General features: G+C 44.7%; 1 protein-coding gene across 1 annotated transcript in view; it reads left to right on the top strand.

Moving 5' to 3' along the window:
* Positions 1 to 14,785, top strand: part of TGFBR2 (transforming growth factor beta receptor 2) — an 84,985-nt gene that overhangs the window by 55,990 nt on the left and 14,210 nt on the right. The window contains exon 4 of the mRNA XM_038761184.1: positions 13,323 to 14,110. Coding sequence (XP_038617112.1) covers positions 13,323 to 14,110 — 788 coding nt within the window. The remainder of the gene's footprint in view (positions 1 to 13,322; positions 14,111 to 14,785) is intronic.

The following is a 14,785-nucleotide window of genomic DNA, read 5'->3' as shown; positions in this document are numbered from 1 at the left end:
GGGGAAGCAGCGTGGCTCAGTGGAAAGAGCACGGGCTTTGGAGTCAGAGGTCAGGGGTTCAAATCCAGGCTCCGCCAATTGTCAGCTGTGTGACTTTGGGCAAGTCACTTATCTGTGCCTCACTGTACCTCATCTGTAAAATGGGAATTAAAACTGTGAGCCCTCCGGGGGACAACCTGATCACCTTGTAACCTCCCCAGCGCTTAGAACAGTGCTTTACACATAGTAAGTGCTTAATAAATGCCATCATTATTATTATTATCACCTGACTAGTTCGTATATACCCCAGTGTAGTTCAGTACCTGGCATATGTACCCCAGTTTAGTAAGTGCGTAACAAATACCATCAAAAAAAAAAACAAAAACCCAACCTCACTGGTAAGGAAATCTGCCCCTAAAACTTACTTCTACTTCTCACTTTTCATTCTTTCCCACCAAACCAAACCCAGAAGTGACAGCCTCACACCAGCCTCTTTGTGTTTGAGCTCCTGTCTGCAGGGGACACTCCCTAATTTGTACGGAGCAAACAAGAGGCTTGAGAAATGAATTATTGCCCAGGAGTTCTGATCTTCAAAGCAGAAGGTGCTTACTCTAGGCCAGGCCTGTTGGCCCCAAACAAAAGTGATATTAGGCATTGGCTTTATTACCTTAGCCACAAAAAGGGCGGTAGAGTGGTGGCTATCTGGATTCCGACTTCAGGAATGACCGGGCACTCAGCTCGGATTACAAGTCAGAAATCTGGGCTCCTAGCCAAGTACAAACAAAACTAAACCTACAGCGGGAGCCCGGCACAGCTGCTACCGCTGAATGGCACAAATTTTGGTTGTGGTTTAGCATGGCTAGAGGGCTCAGATTTTGCCCAAGGCCCTAGTTTGCAAAGAAATGTCCATCTACAACAGCCTGGGCAGAGGTATGTACTCTGCTACCCAGTAAATCCAAGACTTCACTGAAATGTACCCATGGAAATGCCAAAATTGCCCCTCACTCATCCCCTCCAAAGGGTGTGGGCTTTTTGGAGAAAGGAATCTTTATCATTCCTTTTTTATTGTTGTGGATTAGAATTTCCTTTAAATGAAAACAGCCTCTGTGGGCTCCTTGCGTGGTTAGCCATGGCAGGAAGACAAATGATTTTTACAGTATCAGACATGTGGTTTCCTGTCTGTGTTTAACTTTTAGCAGAACATCTCAGCCAGCTGGTCCTCTGCTCCTCCAGACAACTAGATAATAGACTGTAATAATTTTCCCTTGAACTGACTGTCATCTGTACCCATTCTGCACATTGTTGTCATGGTTGGCATTGCTCTTTTTTCTCTAATACTGGGGAACTTTGGGATTTTTTGGCCCTTTTTGCTCTTCCTCTCTTTTCCTCCCTACCCTGCTCCTTGAGTGCGGCCAACCTTAGTTCCACCCAGTCAGCTGAAGAATAAAAAAAGGAAGTTTGGGACCCATGGGCATTCTGGGTGTGTTTTGTTTGGTGTTGTTTACTAAGTCTTGTCAATAACTGGCATGCCAACTGGGACTGCTACTGTCCAGAGGCCCAAAGCAAAGTAGGCTAATTTTCTTCTTTAAATATAGAAAAAGAAAAGGATGGGAACATGATGGAGTGAATCTGTTGGAATAAAGAATAAAAACAGCAGGTTCTCATTTCTATGAGAAGGAGTTAGTCATTAGAGGTGATGAATCAGAGCTCAAGTAGCCTAGGGCTTATGGACATCTTAGTTCAGGGAGCTGTAAAATGAATAATGTTCCATATTTATCCATGAAAATAATAAAGATTGTGGGTTGCAGTAGGCTTTGTGACTCAGTCAAGCATAACTTAGACAATATTTGAAGTGGCTAAATGCAAAGAAACTGTCTCTTGTGAATTTTTTTCTTAAACAGACAAATAGTAAAATCAGCACAGTTCACCAGAACCAGACAGATCTCATGATGGTTCTGATGGGCAATTTTAGGGTGCTTAAGCACTCTGGCTGCCTCACCTGTTCTCTGACCCACCCTGTTTAGACTGAGGTGGCAATCTGAGTGTTACCCTTTTGCCAGCATAAATCACTTAAAACACCAAAACAATGGAAAAATATCCAGCAAACCAGCTCACAGCTGTTAGCTTTCCTTCTGGGACTAATCTAAACTGGCATGCTGGCACTTGACCACACCAGTTGGACTTGAGAAGATGCTTCGTACAGTGCTCTGCACACAGTAAGCGCTCAATAAATACGATTGATTGAATGAATGAATGAATTGGAAAAGCCTTTTCTGACCTTACTTATACCAGCCTGATGTTAATTAGCCATATTTAAACATCTAATTTCATCTGTGTTTTTAAAGAATCGCAAGGCACAATTCTCTCCTCCCCAAATGTTGTGAAATTTTGATGGAAAGGTTTTAGAAACCATTTCTTTTTTTTTTTTTTTTCTTTTTGGAACACAGACCTGATTTGCCTCACAAAACTCCAGCTGGTTCCAGATGTAGTCATAAAAGTTTCCACTGTTATTTTTCCATCCAATTTCAAACTACCTTGAGTGGTCAAACCCAGCTAGCAGGATAAATGCTGATTTATCTTTCCATTTCTTTCTTCGCACTTGTCTCAGTGTTTCCCCTTTTTAATCTGGGAGGGAATATAATTAACAGGAGGATGCTACCTTGGTATGGAAACCCCAAAGGGAAGGAATGAACTGAAATCCACTCTCTAAGTGTACAGGGAAAAAAAAAGCCCAACGGCTTCACTGCAAAATGACACAAATGCTTGATTGTTCTGCCCTCTGCAGTTCACGAGGAACTCCCTTTGTAAGGGGCGAAAGAAAGACACAAGATTCCAGGTCATGGCTGAGAAAATGATAAATGAGCAAGAAAATATATTCTCAGTATCCATGGGGAACTGAACCTTTGTCTACCTTGTGTTTTTTAAGAAGGGTGCATTTGTGTGTGTGTGTGTGTGTGTGTGTGTGTGTGTGTGTGAGAATCATATTTATTGAGCACTTACTGTGTGCAGAGCACTGTACTAAGCACTTGGGAGAGTACAGTAGAATGGGAAACAGACACATTCCTTGCCCACAACAAGCTTAAAGCCTAGAGGGGGAAACAGACATTAATATTAAATAAATAAAATTACAGATGTGTACAGAAGTGTTATGTGGCTAGGGTGGGTGAATAAAGGGAGCAAGTCAAGGTGACAAAAGGGAGTGGAAGAAGAGGAAAGGAGGGCTTAGTCAGGGAAGGCCTCTTGGAGGAGATGTGCCTTCAATAAGGCTTTGAAGGGGAGGAGAGTAATTGTATATGAAGAGGGAGGGCATTCCAGGCCAGAGGCAGGACGTGGGTGAGAAGTCAGTGATAGATGAGATAGAAATACAGTGAGAAGGTTGGCATTAGAGGAGCAAAGTATGCAGGCCGGATTGTGGTAGTTGCCAACTTGTACTTCCCAGGCACTTAGTACAGTGCTCTGCACACAGTAAGTGCTCAATAAATACGATTGAATGAAAGAATGAATGGTAGGAGAGTAGCGAGGTGAGGTAGGAGGGGACAAGGTGATTGAGTGTTTTAAAGCCAAATGGGAGCAGAGGTGGATGGGCAGCCACTGGTAGTTCTTGAGGAGTGGGGAATCATGGCCTGAATGTTTTGTTATAGAAAAATGATCTGGGCAGCAGAGTGAAGTATGGACTCAGAGGAGGCAGGGAGGTCAGCAGGGAGACTGATGCAGCAGTCAATGTGGGATAGGATAAGTGCTTGGATTAATAATAATAATGTTGGTATTTGTTAAGTGCTTACTATGTGCCAAAAACTGTTCTAAGTGCTGGGGGGGGGGGATATAGGGTAATCAGGGGTGTCCCACGTAGTGCTCACAGTCTTAATCCCCATTTTACAGATCAGGAAACTGAGATGCAGAGAAGTGAAGTGGCTTGCCCAAAGTCACACAGCTGACAAGCGGCGGAGTTGGGATTAGAACCCATGACCTCTGACTCCCAAGCCCGGGCTCTTTCCACTGAGCCACGCTGCTTCTCATAGTGGATTAATGTGGTAGCAGTTTGGATGGAGAGGGAAGGGCAGAATTTAACGATGTTGTGAAGGTCCCATGGACAGGATTTAATGATGGATTGGATATGTGGATTAAACGACAGAGAGGAGTCAAGGATAGCACCAAGGTTATGGGCTTGTGAGATAGGAAGGATGGTGATGCTGTCTACAGAGATGGGAAAGTCAGGGGGAGGACAGGGCTTGGGTGGGAAGTTGAGAGGTTCTGTTTTAGACATGTTACGAACAAATTGACAGCGGGACATCCAAGTAACAATGTCTTGAAGGCAGGAGGAAATGCAAGACTGCAAAGAGGGAGAGAGATCAGGGCTGGAGATGTAGATTTGGGAATCATCAGCATCAGGTTGAAGCCATTGGAGCGAATGAGTTCTCCAAGGGAGTGGGTGTAGGTGGAGGATAGACTGTGACCCAGAACTGCACTTTGAGGGACACCCTCAGTGAAGGGATGGGAGGCAGAGAAAGAGACTGAGAATGAGAGGCCAGAGAGATAGGAGAACCAGGAGAGGAGAGTATCAGTGAAGCCAAGGTTGGATAATATTTACACGAGAAGGAGTTGGCCGACAGGGTCGAAGACAGCTGAGAGATCGAGAAGGATTAAGAAGGAGTAGAGGCTGTTGGATTTGGCAAGAAGATCATTGTTTCCTTTGAGAGGGTGGTTTCTGTGGAGTGAAGGGGATGGAAGTCAGACTGGAGGGGGTCGAGGAGAGAATTGGAGGAGAGGAACTTGAAACAGCAGGTGTAGACAATTCACTCAAGAAGTTTGGAGAGGAATATTTGGAGGGAGGTGGGGTGATAACTGGAGGGAGGGGGGTGTGTGTGTGTGTGTAGAAGAGAGTAGTTTGGATTTGAAATAATGGTGACTGGTATTAGTTAAGTGCTTACTAGCTGTCAAGAACTGCACTGCACAAACACTGGGGAAGGTAAAAGATAGCCAGATTGCATACATTCCCTGTCCCACACTGGGTTTACAGTCTAAAGTAGGGGGGCTCACAGTCTAAATAATAGGTATCAAGTCTCCATTTTACAGATGAGGAAACCGAGACACCGACAAGTAAAGTGACTTGCCCATGGTTACCCAGCAGACGAGTGGCAGAGGTGGCATTAAAACCCAGGTCCTCTGTCTCCAAGGCCTGTGTTCTTTCCCCTAGGCCACACTGTTTCTCGTGAAGTGCATCACAGGACTAGAACCATTTCTACTGGTTGTAGTTGGAGAGCCTGCTTTTCTTCCACCATTTTGAGAAGTTATTCTCAGGAGGTTCTTACTACTATTGGAATATTCAATATGCAGTACTGCTATGGTAGTGAGTTTACGTTTAAGTATTTTTGTGTGTTATTAGCACACACCTATGCTTACTGACGGAGGCAATAAAATTAATTGTATTCATGTGAATTTTAATTTTAGTGTTTACTGAGGAGATAGATTTTGATTTCATGCATCTCCCCTCACATTTTCTCTCTCTCACGTAAAGTCACTAGCGCTTATTGGTACAGTGGTGAAAATTGATTGGCATGGCAAATATTATTTATGTAAACTCTGAATTCCAGGACATTTTAAAAATAATCTACTCTGCCTATGCCATAGGCACAAAGGTATCCAGTACTTAAACAAGAGTAAAGTTCACTTCTCTGGCCAATGCAAAAGCCAACTCAATGTTTCTTTGACTCAGCCTGCCCTTTTGCATGGTACCTTTCAGAACTGTTGGGTTGATGAATGAAATAATGTTGGAGAAGCATCTTAAGCTCCTTGGAGAAAGATAGCATATGTAATAAAGAGGTAGTGTACCTTTGGACGTTGGTTTGGTGTTTAGTAATGAGAGAAAGAAATGAAAAGACAGGAAGAGAGGGTGTTTGTTGCTCTGAAAAATATTTATTGCTCCCTAGGATCGTGACTGGAGAGAGAGCCCAGTAAATCTCTTTTGGGGAAAATTGTCAACATATGTAACCGGTGGTCTTGCTTGGTTTGCTTGTTGACATTTCCATCACCAGGTAGAAGATTAGCGACAAGGAAATCAGGCCAGCCTTCATCAGCATGCCAGAGAAGCATTATATATGATAGCGCATCGGGGAAATTGTAACTAAAATTGAATTTGTCCTGTATGGAGGAAATGCAATACTTGTGGGTAGTGAGGCTGAAGCCAAAAACAGACACACTGATTTGTTCCTTTCCAATAGTAGCTGTCATTCAGAAACTTAAAAATGTGGTCATTCATGAGAGATTATCTGCTAAACCATGAATAAGAGTGGGTGGGGTGATCTTTCAGGTAACTGGCAGTAAGCTTTTTCATCAACAGTAAAGGGACAGACCAAAGCATACCTACATACCTTAATCATCGCAAGAAAAAGAGTTGGGAATGAGAAGGAACAATCAATCAATCGATTGTATTTGTTGAGCGCTTATTATGTGCAGAGCATTGTACTAAGCCCTTGGAAAAGTAGCGATCCAGCAGAATTAGCAGATCCGTTCCTTGCCCATAACAAGTTTAGAGTCTAGACGGGGAGGGGAAAAATGAAAAATAAGATTCTTAACAAAATTGGTGTTATGTTAATGTACAGAAATACTTCCCTGCCAGAAAGGGAGAAGAAAAATGGTGAAGTGAACAGTTTTTCTGTCCATCAGTGAATCAGTCAGTCCATCGATCACTGGTATTGAGCACTCTCTCTGTGCAGAGCCCTGTACTAAGCACTTGGGAGAGTACTGTAGAGTTGGTAGACATGATCCCTGCCCTCTAGGGATTTCTAAATCACCCTAATAGTTTCTTAACCCTCCCAAGTTAAACATGTAACACTTAGCCATAAACTTGAAGTTAGATATTCCATTTACCCTCCCATCTCCTCTCTGCAAGATAGTAAACCAACACTTACACAATGAAATCTGGAGACAGAAAAGTATTTACTCTGGGAAATAAAGTAGCAGGCTAGGAGGTCACATTCCCCAGTAATATTAACATTCCTTGTAAGATAAATGCCAAACGAATCAAATTCATGCTGTTAAAGTTATGAGTGGCTACATCCAGGAAAATCCCTACCCTCGATCTTATTCAAGTTGTTTTATACACTTCTATTATCCTCCTCTGGACTGTAAGATCATTGTGGGCAGGATATATGTCATATTGTTATATTGTACTCTCCCAAGTGCTTATTACAGTGCTCTGCACACAGTATGTTCTCAGTGAATGCGATTGACTGACTTTTATGCCATTTAATAATAATAATAGTAATAATAATAATAATCGTATTTGTTAAGCACTTATTATGTGCCCAAAAAGTAGTGCAGCACTATAGAAGAGGCTCAGTGGTCTGTCTTTAGACAAAACTAGGGTTGTACTGACATTATCAGGAGTCTACCAGAGCCAGAAAAACCGAATTTACCCCAATGGATTTTAAATGCATCCCACGTCCAAGTTCCTCCTGGGGAGCAGTGTGGCCCAGTGGAAAGAGCACGAGTCTAGGCGTCAGAAGAACTGGATTCTAATCCCAGCTCCATCACTGGTCTGCTGTGTGACCTCGGGCAAGTCACTTAACTTCTCTGTGCCTCAGTATCTTCATCTGTAAAATAGGGATTAAATGCTGGGGCTGTCTCTGTTGCCGAATTGTAGTTTCCAAGCGCTTAGTACAGTGCTCTGCATACAGTACGCACTCAGTAAATACGATTGAATGAATGGTTCTCCTTCCAGCTGAGACTCTAATCCCCATGTGGAACACGAACTGTGTCTGACCCAATTATCTTGTATTTACCCCTGTGCTTCGTACAGTGCTGCACACATAATAAGCCCTTTACAAATACCACAATTATTTTTATTATTATCATTGTTATTTTTTCCTTCATTGGCTTGGAAGGAATTTTTAAGTTTCGTCTTACACTATAAAAACAAAGTAGAGAATTACGGCAATAATCTAGATAATTTCAGGCCCCTTAAACCAATATCACTTGTGGTCCTTGGGTTTTTGAGGTAAATGTGATTTGCTTTTCTTTTGTTAAGAGAGTCCTGAAGCATGAGAGTTGAGACCCAAATTCTAGTTAACTGTGCCACTGTATCTCATTAACTTTTAAGAACCTCCAGTCTCCAATTGCAAAATGGGGCTAATACCTACATGCACCTCCGTACTTTACAGGGTTGCTGTTTGAGGCATACGAGCTCCTGAGAAATGTAAATATATGGGGACAAAAGAGTAGAAGAATCAATATATGTGAAACCCACCTGAGGTCAAAATTAGGACTCATTATCCCTTTGGGGAAGAGATTCTGCCTTTCCCCTTTGATAAACTTCTTTCTGGCACTGTCTGCTTGGAGGCATCTTTGCCAGCATCAGATGAAACTAAATCGGATGAGGTAGATAGCAAATGTTGAGGCAGAAATATTTCCCACAAATTCCCTCAGTTCCTATGCGACACCAGCATAATTAAACAAACACTTTTGCAAGACGTTTGGGGAAATTATGACTCGAGCTGTTGCTTTACTGCGGAAAACAAATTCAATCTTTTGGTCGGTCTTTGGCCAAACTCCACCGTAGGCCTTTTCTAAGTTGTATTTAGGATATTCCTTTGGGCAGGGTCCCTAATAGCCAATTCATCTAGGCAGGCTTACATTCCAGGTAATGTATACTGAACAATCTGCCCACAGTTTTTACTACCTTGTTTGTAATTTGTAGTTATTGACCTTTAAAATCATGAATTTTACAGGCCTAGTTTCAAGCTGCCTTTAAAGAAACCTCTATCTGATATTAACTTAGGGGGTTGCCCATGGTTTAAAAAGCCCAAAAGACATCTGTAAAAAGCCAGAATAGTCACTTTTCTAACCACCAGAAAATCATTGGGCTTCATTTTAATTTTTTTTCGGCAGGTTTGTGGTTTACTTTGTGTACTGAACGCATTTCTGCTTGACATTTGACTTGAAAAATGCTTGCTGGGAATTCAGACAGCTCAAAGATTCCTTTCATTTAGAGCAGTGTGGCTGGGTCTTTTTGCTAGAGGATTTTTGGATTACCAGTGACCCTGGGTCTGTTCTGATGCCTCCATTCATGGGAGAGTCTCGGACCAAGGGATTCACCAGCGAATGTGTCTCGCACACACAGTTGTACCCTGCCCCACAGGGTGAGCGTGGCTTCCAGATTTCACCTCGAACAACGTTTGCCATTTTCTGTGGGGAGAATGGCCTTGTGGAAGGATCTAGCTCTCCACTGGCCACGTAAAAATAGGGAGTGAGAAGTTTTGCCCTTTTGACTCTTATCTGTAGAAGTAGGTGTTGTTCTTTTTTTAATTGTATTTGTTAAGCGCCTACTATGTGCCAGGCACTGGGGTATGATACAAGCTAGGTTGAACACAGTCCCTGTTCTGCGTAGGACTCACATTCTTAATCCCCATTTTACAAATGAGGTAACTGATGCAGAGAAAAGTTAAGTGACTTGCCCAAGATCTCACAGCGGACAAGTGATGGAGCTGGGATTAGAACCCAGGACCTGGCTCTGCCACATGTCTGCCGGATGACTTCGAACAAGTCACTTCACTTCTCTGTCCCTCAGTTACCTCATCTATAAAATGGGGATTAAGACCATGAGCCCTATGAGGAACAGGGACTGGATCCAACCCAATTATCTTGTATCTACACCAGTGCGTACTACAGTGCTTGGCACACAGTAAGCGCTAAGCAGCGTGGCTTAGTGGAAAGAGCCCGGGCTTGGGAGTCAGAGGTTGTGGGTTCTAATTCCGCTCCGCCGCTTGCCAGCAGTGTGACCTTGGGCAAGTCACGTAACTTCTCTGTGCTTCAGTTACCTCATCTGTAAAATGGGGATTAAGACTGTGAGCCCCAAGTGGGACAATCTGATTACCTTGCATCTATCCCAGTTTTTAGAACAGTGCTTGGCACATAGTAAGCGGTTAACAAATGCCAACATTATTATTATTATTATATCTCATTTATTGTTATTATGCTTAAGTCCTTTTGACTTCCAGGCATGTGCTTTATCAACTATCCTCGCTGTTTCTCTTGCCTACTGCCCGTTAGGAAAGGAGAAGTTACCTCAGTCAGTCCAAACTCCTCAAACCTCTGTCAGTCTTGATCGCATCTGGAGCTCTGAACCCAACACAGGTTCAGGCCAGACCGGGAAATTGCTTCAAGCCCCAAGTGAGAAGACCACGCGCCTGAGAGTCAGAGGCCCTGAGTTCTCATTCTGGCTCTGCCACTTGTCTGTTGGGTGACCTTAGGCAAGTCACTTCACTTCTCTGCGCCTCAGTTCCCTAATCTGTAAAATAGGGATTAATAATAATAATTGTAGTATTTGTTAAGTGCTCACTATGTGCCAGGCACTGTACTAAGCACTGTGTGGATACAAGCAAATCTAGATTAAGACTTTGGGCCCCGTGTGGGACATGGACTGTGTCCAAACTGGTTAGCTTGTTTCTACCCTAGTGCTTAGTACAGTGCTCGGAACATGATAAATACTTAATAAATACCATTAAAAAAAGTTCCACTGGGTGGGATGGGAGAAGAGGGAATCAGACCCTGCCCAGCCTTTCCCCTCTTTCAGGGCACAGTCCTGAGTCCTACTCAACTGGGTCATTTAAAAAAAAATCAATTTTGGGGTCTGAATAAATCATTCAGACTTCAAAGTTGTCTTCTTGGAGCAAATCAACTGCATAATTGCTCAGTTCTACTTCAGTAGTGGTTGTGTAGACTCAGCGATTCGTCCACTTCTTCACTAGGGGTATGGAGTAACTCTCTGGATTTTTGTTGCAGTGTCAGTAGGAGTCTAAGGGTTACTGAAGTTAAAAAAGGTGTGGGTGACATGCTTAGATAAAAACCTAGCCAGGAAACCTCCTTTTAGTGTGCTTTATTACACTTTTCACTGGATCTTAAAGTTTCAAGAACCACTGCCCTTGCACCGTAATTTCCCCCAAAATTTTCTGTGTAGAATTTTCAAACAGCAAAGGAAAGATAGAGAAGAAATTGGAACTTCTGTTTGCTGTCAGTGGCCTGGGGGGATTTCTAAAGACCTTGCTTAACTGAACAGTACAACAAATTTCAGTTTTATTGACACCCTACTGAAGAACAGGAAGTAGCAATGAGCAATTATAAACTATCCCTACAATCTATGGACAGACCATAATTGCCTTCTTTTAAACTTTCTTATATTTGGAATGACACCTTGGCATATTGAGAAGATTAATTTTTAATAGATAAACATGCTGCATCATAACTTCATGCTGGAAAAATTCAGGTTAGACATAAATAAGACTTTTTAAATAACCCTGCTGAATGGTTCAAGATTATTCTGATTATAACATCCAGTCAAACACTATTTAAACATATCTAGGGTTTATCCCATATATCTCTATCTGGCGTAGTCACAGATAGCCTCATAACTCTTTTTCTTCTCCAGAGTCAATCCCTCTGGGTACTTACTATTGTCCCTTGTTTTTGATATTATAGTCCTCTCTTGCGGGATGGACTGTGAGGTGGTCCACAGGGAGGGGTAAGTTTGGAGATTGTTACATTGCTAGCCATCTGTGTATGACTTTTTATGGGGTGGAAAGGAGTGGGAACGAAAGGACATTTTCAAAATCCCCATGTCCTTTTCCTTTCTAGCTGCTTTTTTTTTTCCTTCATTATTTAAAGATGCCTCCTTGGGGTGCTTTTGTATCAGGGGTATGTATACATGGAATGAAAGCTTAGGATTTTAGGCTTAAATGCCGATCCAGTGGAAAAATTATTTCCCAAGTCTCCTAGATTGTTGACTTATTTACAAAGGTGTCTAAAAAGGTGATAGAATTATTGCCCCAGGCTGAATAAGTAATTGTGAACATAAGCACCTTCTTCCCGCCCCCTTTCCCCCCCTTCTCTTAGCCACAACTGCCTATTCAGTGATCTGCTAGCTTTTGTCTCCTGTACAAGTCCTCTCACAAACGGGGAGCTGAGAATCATGGTTGGGAGTCAGTTTCAAACTGAGAAACGGGGCTCAAACACGTTCCTTAATGCTAGTGTCCGCTCCAAAGTGAAATACAAAGAAGCCCTGTAAGACTGATGCCATCTCTGGTTCTTGGAGTGCGTTTCAGTGGTTTGGTTCTTCTTGGCCATGGTCCTCTTCCCTCCGCCCTGCTTCCAGAAACTCATCTCAGCTTTGATCAGTTCCTTTGGAGTAACAGACTGTGGTTTGCAATATTGCTTTTCAGTATTCCCATAGGACTAAAAAGACAACTAATCTAAATAGTAACGAGGATGTATACTGTGGGTTGGTTTGTGGGGCGGTGGCAAGCTGCAGACACTCCCACCTCCACAGCAAACTGTTTTTCAGGGATTGCTCTGCAAGGAAGCAGCATGGCTCAGTGGAAAGAGTGCGGGCTTTGGAGTCAGAGGTCGTGGGTTCAAATCCCAGCTCCGCCAGTTGTCAGCTGTGTGACTTTGGGCAAGTCACTTAACTTCTCTGTGCCTCAGTTACCTCATCTGTAAAATGGGGATTAAGACTGTGAGCCCCCCGTGGGACAACCTGATCACCTTGTAACCTCCCTAGCGCTTAGAACAGTGCTTTTCACATAGTAAACACTTAATAAATGCCATCATTATTATTATTATTATTAAGGAGACAGCTTGGGGCCTAAAAGGGAGCAGAAGAAGGGTTATTGCCCTCTACCACTTCCCGCCTGCTCTTTGTCTATCTCCTTCCTGATGCTAATGACTGTGGCAATTGTTAAGTGCTGGCTATGTGCAAAGCACTGTGATAGCTAGAAGCAAATCAGGTGGACACAGTCCCTGTCCCACATGGGGCTCACAATCGAAGGAGGGGAAGGAGAGTGGTATATAATCCCCATTTAATCGCTGAGGAAACTGAGGCACAGAGAAACTAGAAGTTATTTGCCCCAGTTCAGCCAGTGGGTAAGTGAAGAAGCTGAGACTAGAACCCCAGTCTCCTGACTCGCGGGCTGGTGCCGTTTCCAGTAGGACATGCTGCGTAATCCTGAATGTAGCTCGGAAGCCTCTGGGATGACGTCGTTACCTCCCTGCTCCCGGGACTCCAGGTTGGAGGTCACGGGCCAGGGTTCCCTCTGTGGCTCGGTCTTTTTTTCCGTGGACCCAAGAGAAAGTCCTGACCCCTACGTCATCGTCATCGTCAGCAACAACTGCATGTAGTGAGTGTGCAGATCGGTGTCCAGAGCCATGCATTAAGCGCTAGGGAATGTACAGCAGACAGTTTCGTGGCTTCTCCAGAGTGTTGGGAGGATTCCCAAAGTGGAAGGACTAGGCAGCCCTACAGCTCCCTCGCGGACACTCTTGTGAAGTATTTCTTTCCTCTCCCCCAATTCTAGAAGTCGCCGCCAACCCCGAGCTGATGGCAGTGACGGTGATCAGCCTCCTCCCCCCGCTGGGGATCGCCGTCGCGGTGATCGTCACCTTCTATTGCTACCGAGTGCAGCGGAGGCGGAAGCTGAACACGGCCTGGGAGAAGAGCTCGAAGGGCCGGAAGCACATGGAGTGCAGCGACCGCTGCGCCATGATGATCGACGACGACCGCTCGGACATCAGCTCCACCTGCGCCAACAATCTCAACCACAACACCGAGCTGCTGCCCATCGAGCTGGACACCCTGGTGGGGAAGGGCAGGTTCGCCGAGGTCTACAAGGCCAAGCTGAAGCAGAACACGTCCGAGCAGTTCGAGACGGTGGCGGTGAAGATCTTCCCCTACGAGGAGTACGCCTCCTGGAAGACGGAGAAGGACATCTTCTCCGACATCAACCTGAAGCACGAGAACGTCCTCCAGTTCCTGACGGCCGAGGAGCGGAAGACGGAGCTGGGGAAGCAGTATTGGCTGATCACCGCCTTCCACTCCAGGGGGAACCTGCAGGAGTACCTGACGCGGCACGTCATCAGCTGGGAGGACCTGTGGAAGCTGGGCAGCTCCCTGTCGCGGGGGATCGCCCACCTGCACAGCGACCACACCCCCTGCGGGCGGCCCAAGACCCCCATCGTGCACAGAGACCTGAAGAGTTCCAACATCCTCGTGAAGAACGACCTGACTTGCTGCCTCTGCGACTTCGGGCTGTCCCTGCGGCTGGATCCCACGCTCTCCGTGGACGACCTGGCTAACAGCGGGCAGGTGAGGGGGCGTGCATGGGGCTCGCTGCCTGCCGCTTCTGCCACCCCGGTTTCTCCGGGATCTGGGCCGGGTTGGGGGAGTCTTTCAGCCCGATTACAAGTAGACACAACGGCGTTTAGAAACACCGGGGGCTCCAAACCAAACTCAGCGGCCCGCGTGATTTTTGTCTGGCAGCTTAAGGCTAAGACAGCACAGCCGTCCAGTTCTGCCACTTTGGGCAGGGTCAGCGGGGGCACGTGGAATTCTTCATTCCCGTCGAACCGGCCTGCTGGCCTCAGAATCCAGGGGAAGCATTTTACGGTCATAGGTAAGAACGAGAAACGTATTTAGCCAAGAAGCTACTGCGCAGAACTGCAGAATGTTTATTTAAAAAATGAATTCTTCAGATTAGGGCCGATAGATAACGCCCCCAAGGTGATAGCGTCTTAATAATTGTGATTTCTCTAGACACCCTCGGCCGACAGGCTATCGCTAATAGTTCAGTGGAATTGTTTTGTATCCTGAGTTTTGGGGATATTTTTCCCTCTATAAAACGTCTTCTGGGGTTGTCAAGCTAGCTTAGGGCAGTCATGCTAATTTATCATATTTCCCGTATCCCAGGAGATATCAGTCGGTGCGGGCCTAAAACAGATTGAAAAAACCCTGTTTTCCTTTCAGTCACTTTTTTTATAAGGG

This window comes from Tachyglossus aculeatus, chromosome 2 (assembly GCF_015852505.1).
Source record: "Tachyglossus aculeatus isolate mTacAcu1 chromosome 2, mTacAcu1.pri, whole genome shotgun sequence".
NCBI lineage: Eukaryota > Metazoa > Chordata > Mammalia > Monotremata > Tachyglossidae > Tachyglossus > Tachyglossus aculeatus.
Note: the sequence above shows the minus strand (reverse complement) of the source record. Positions and strands in the feature narration are given on the sequence as shown.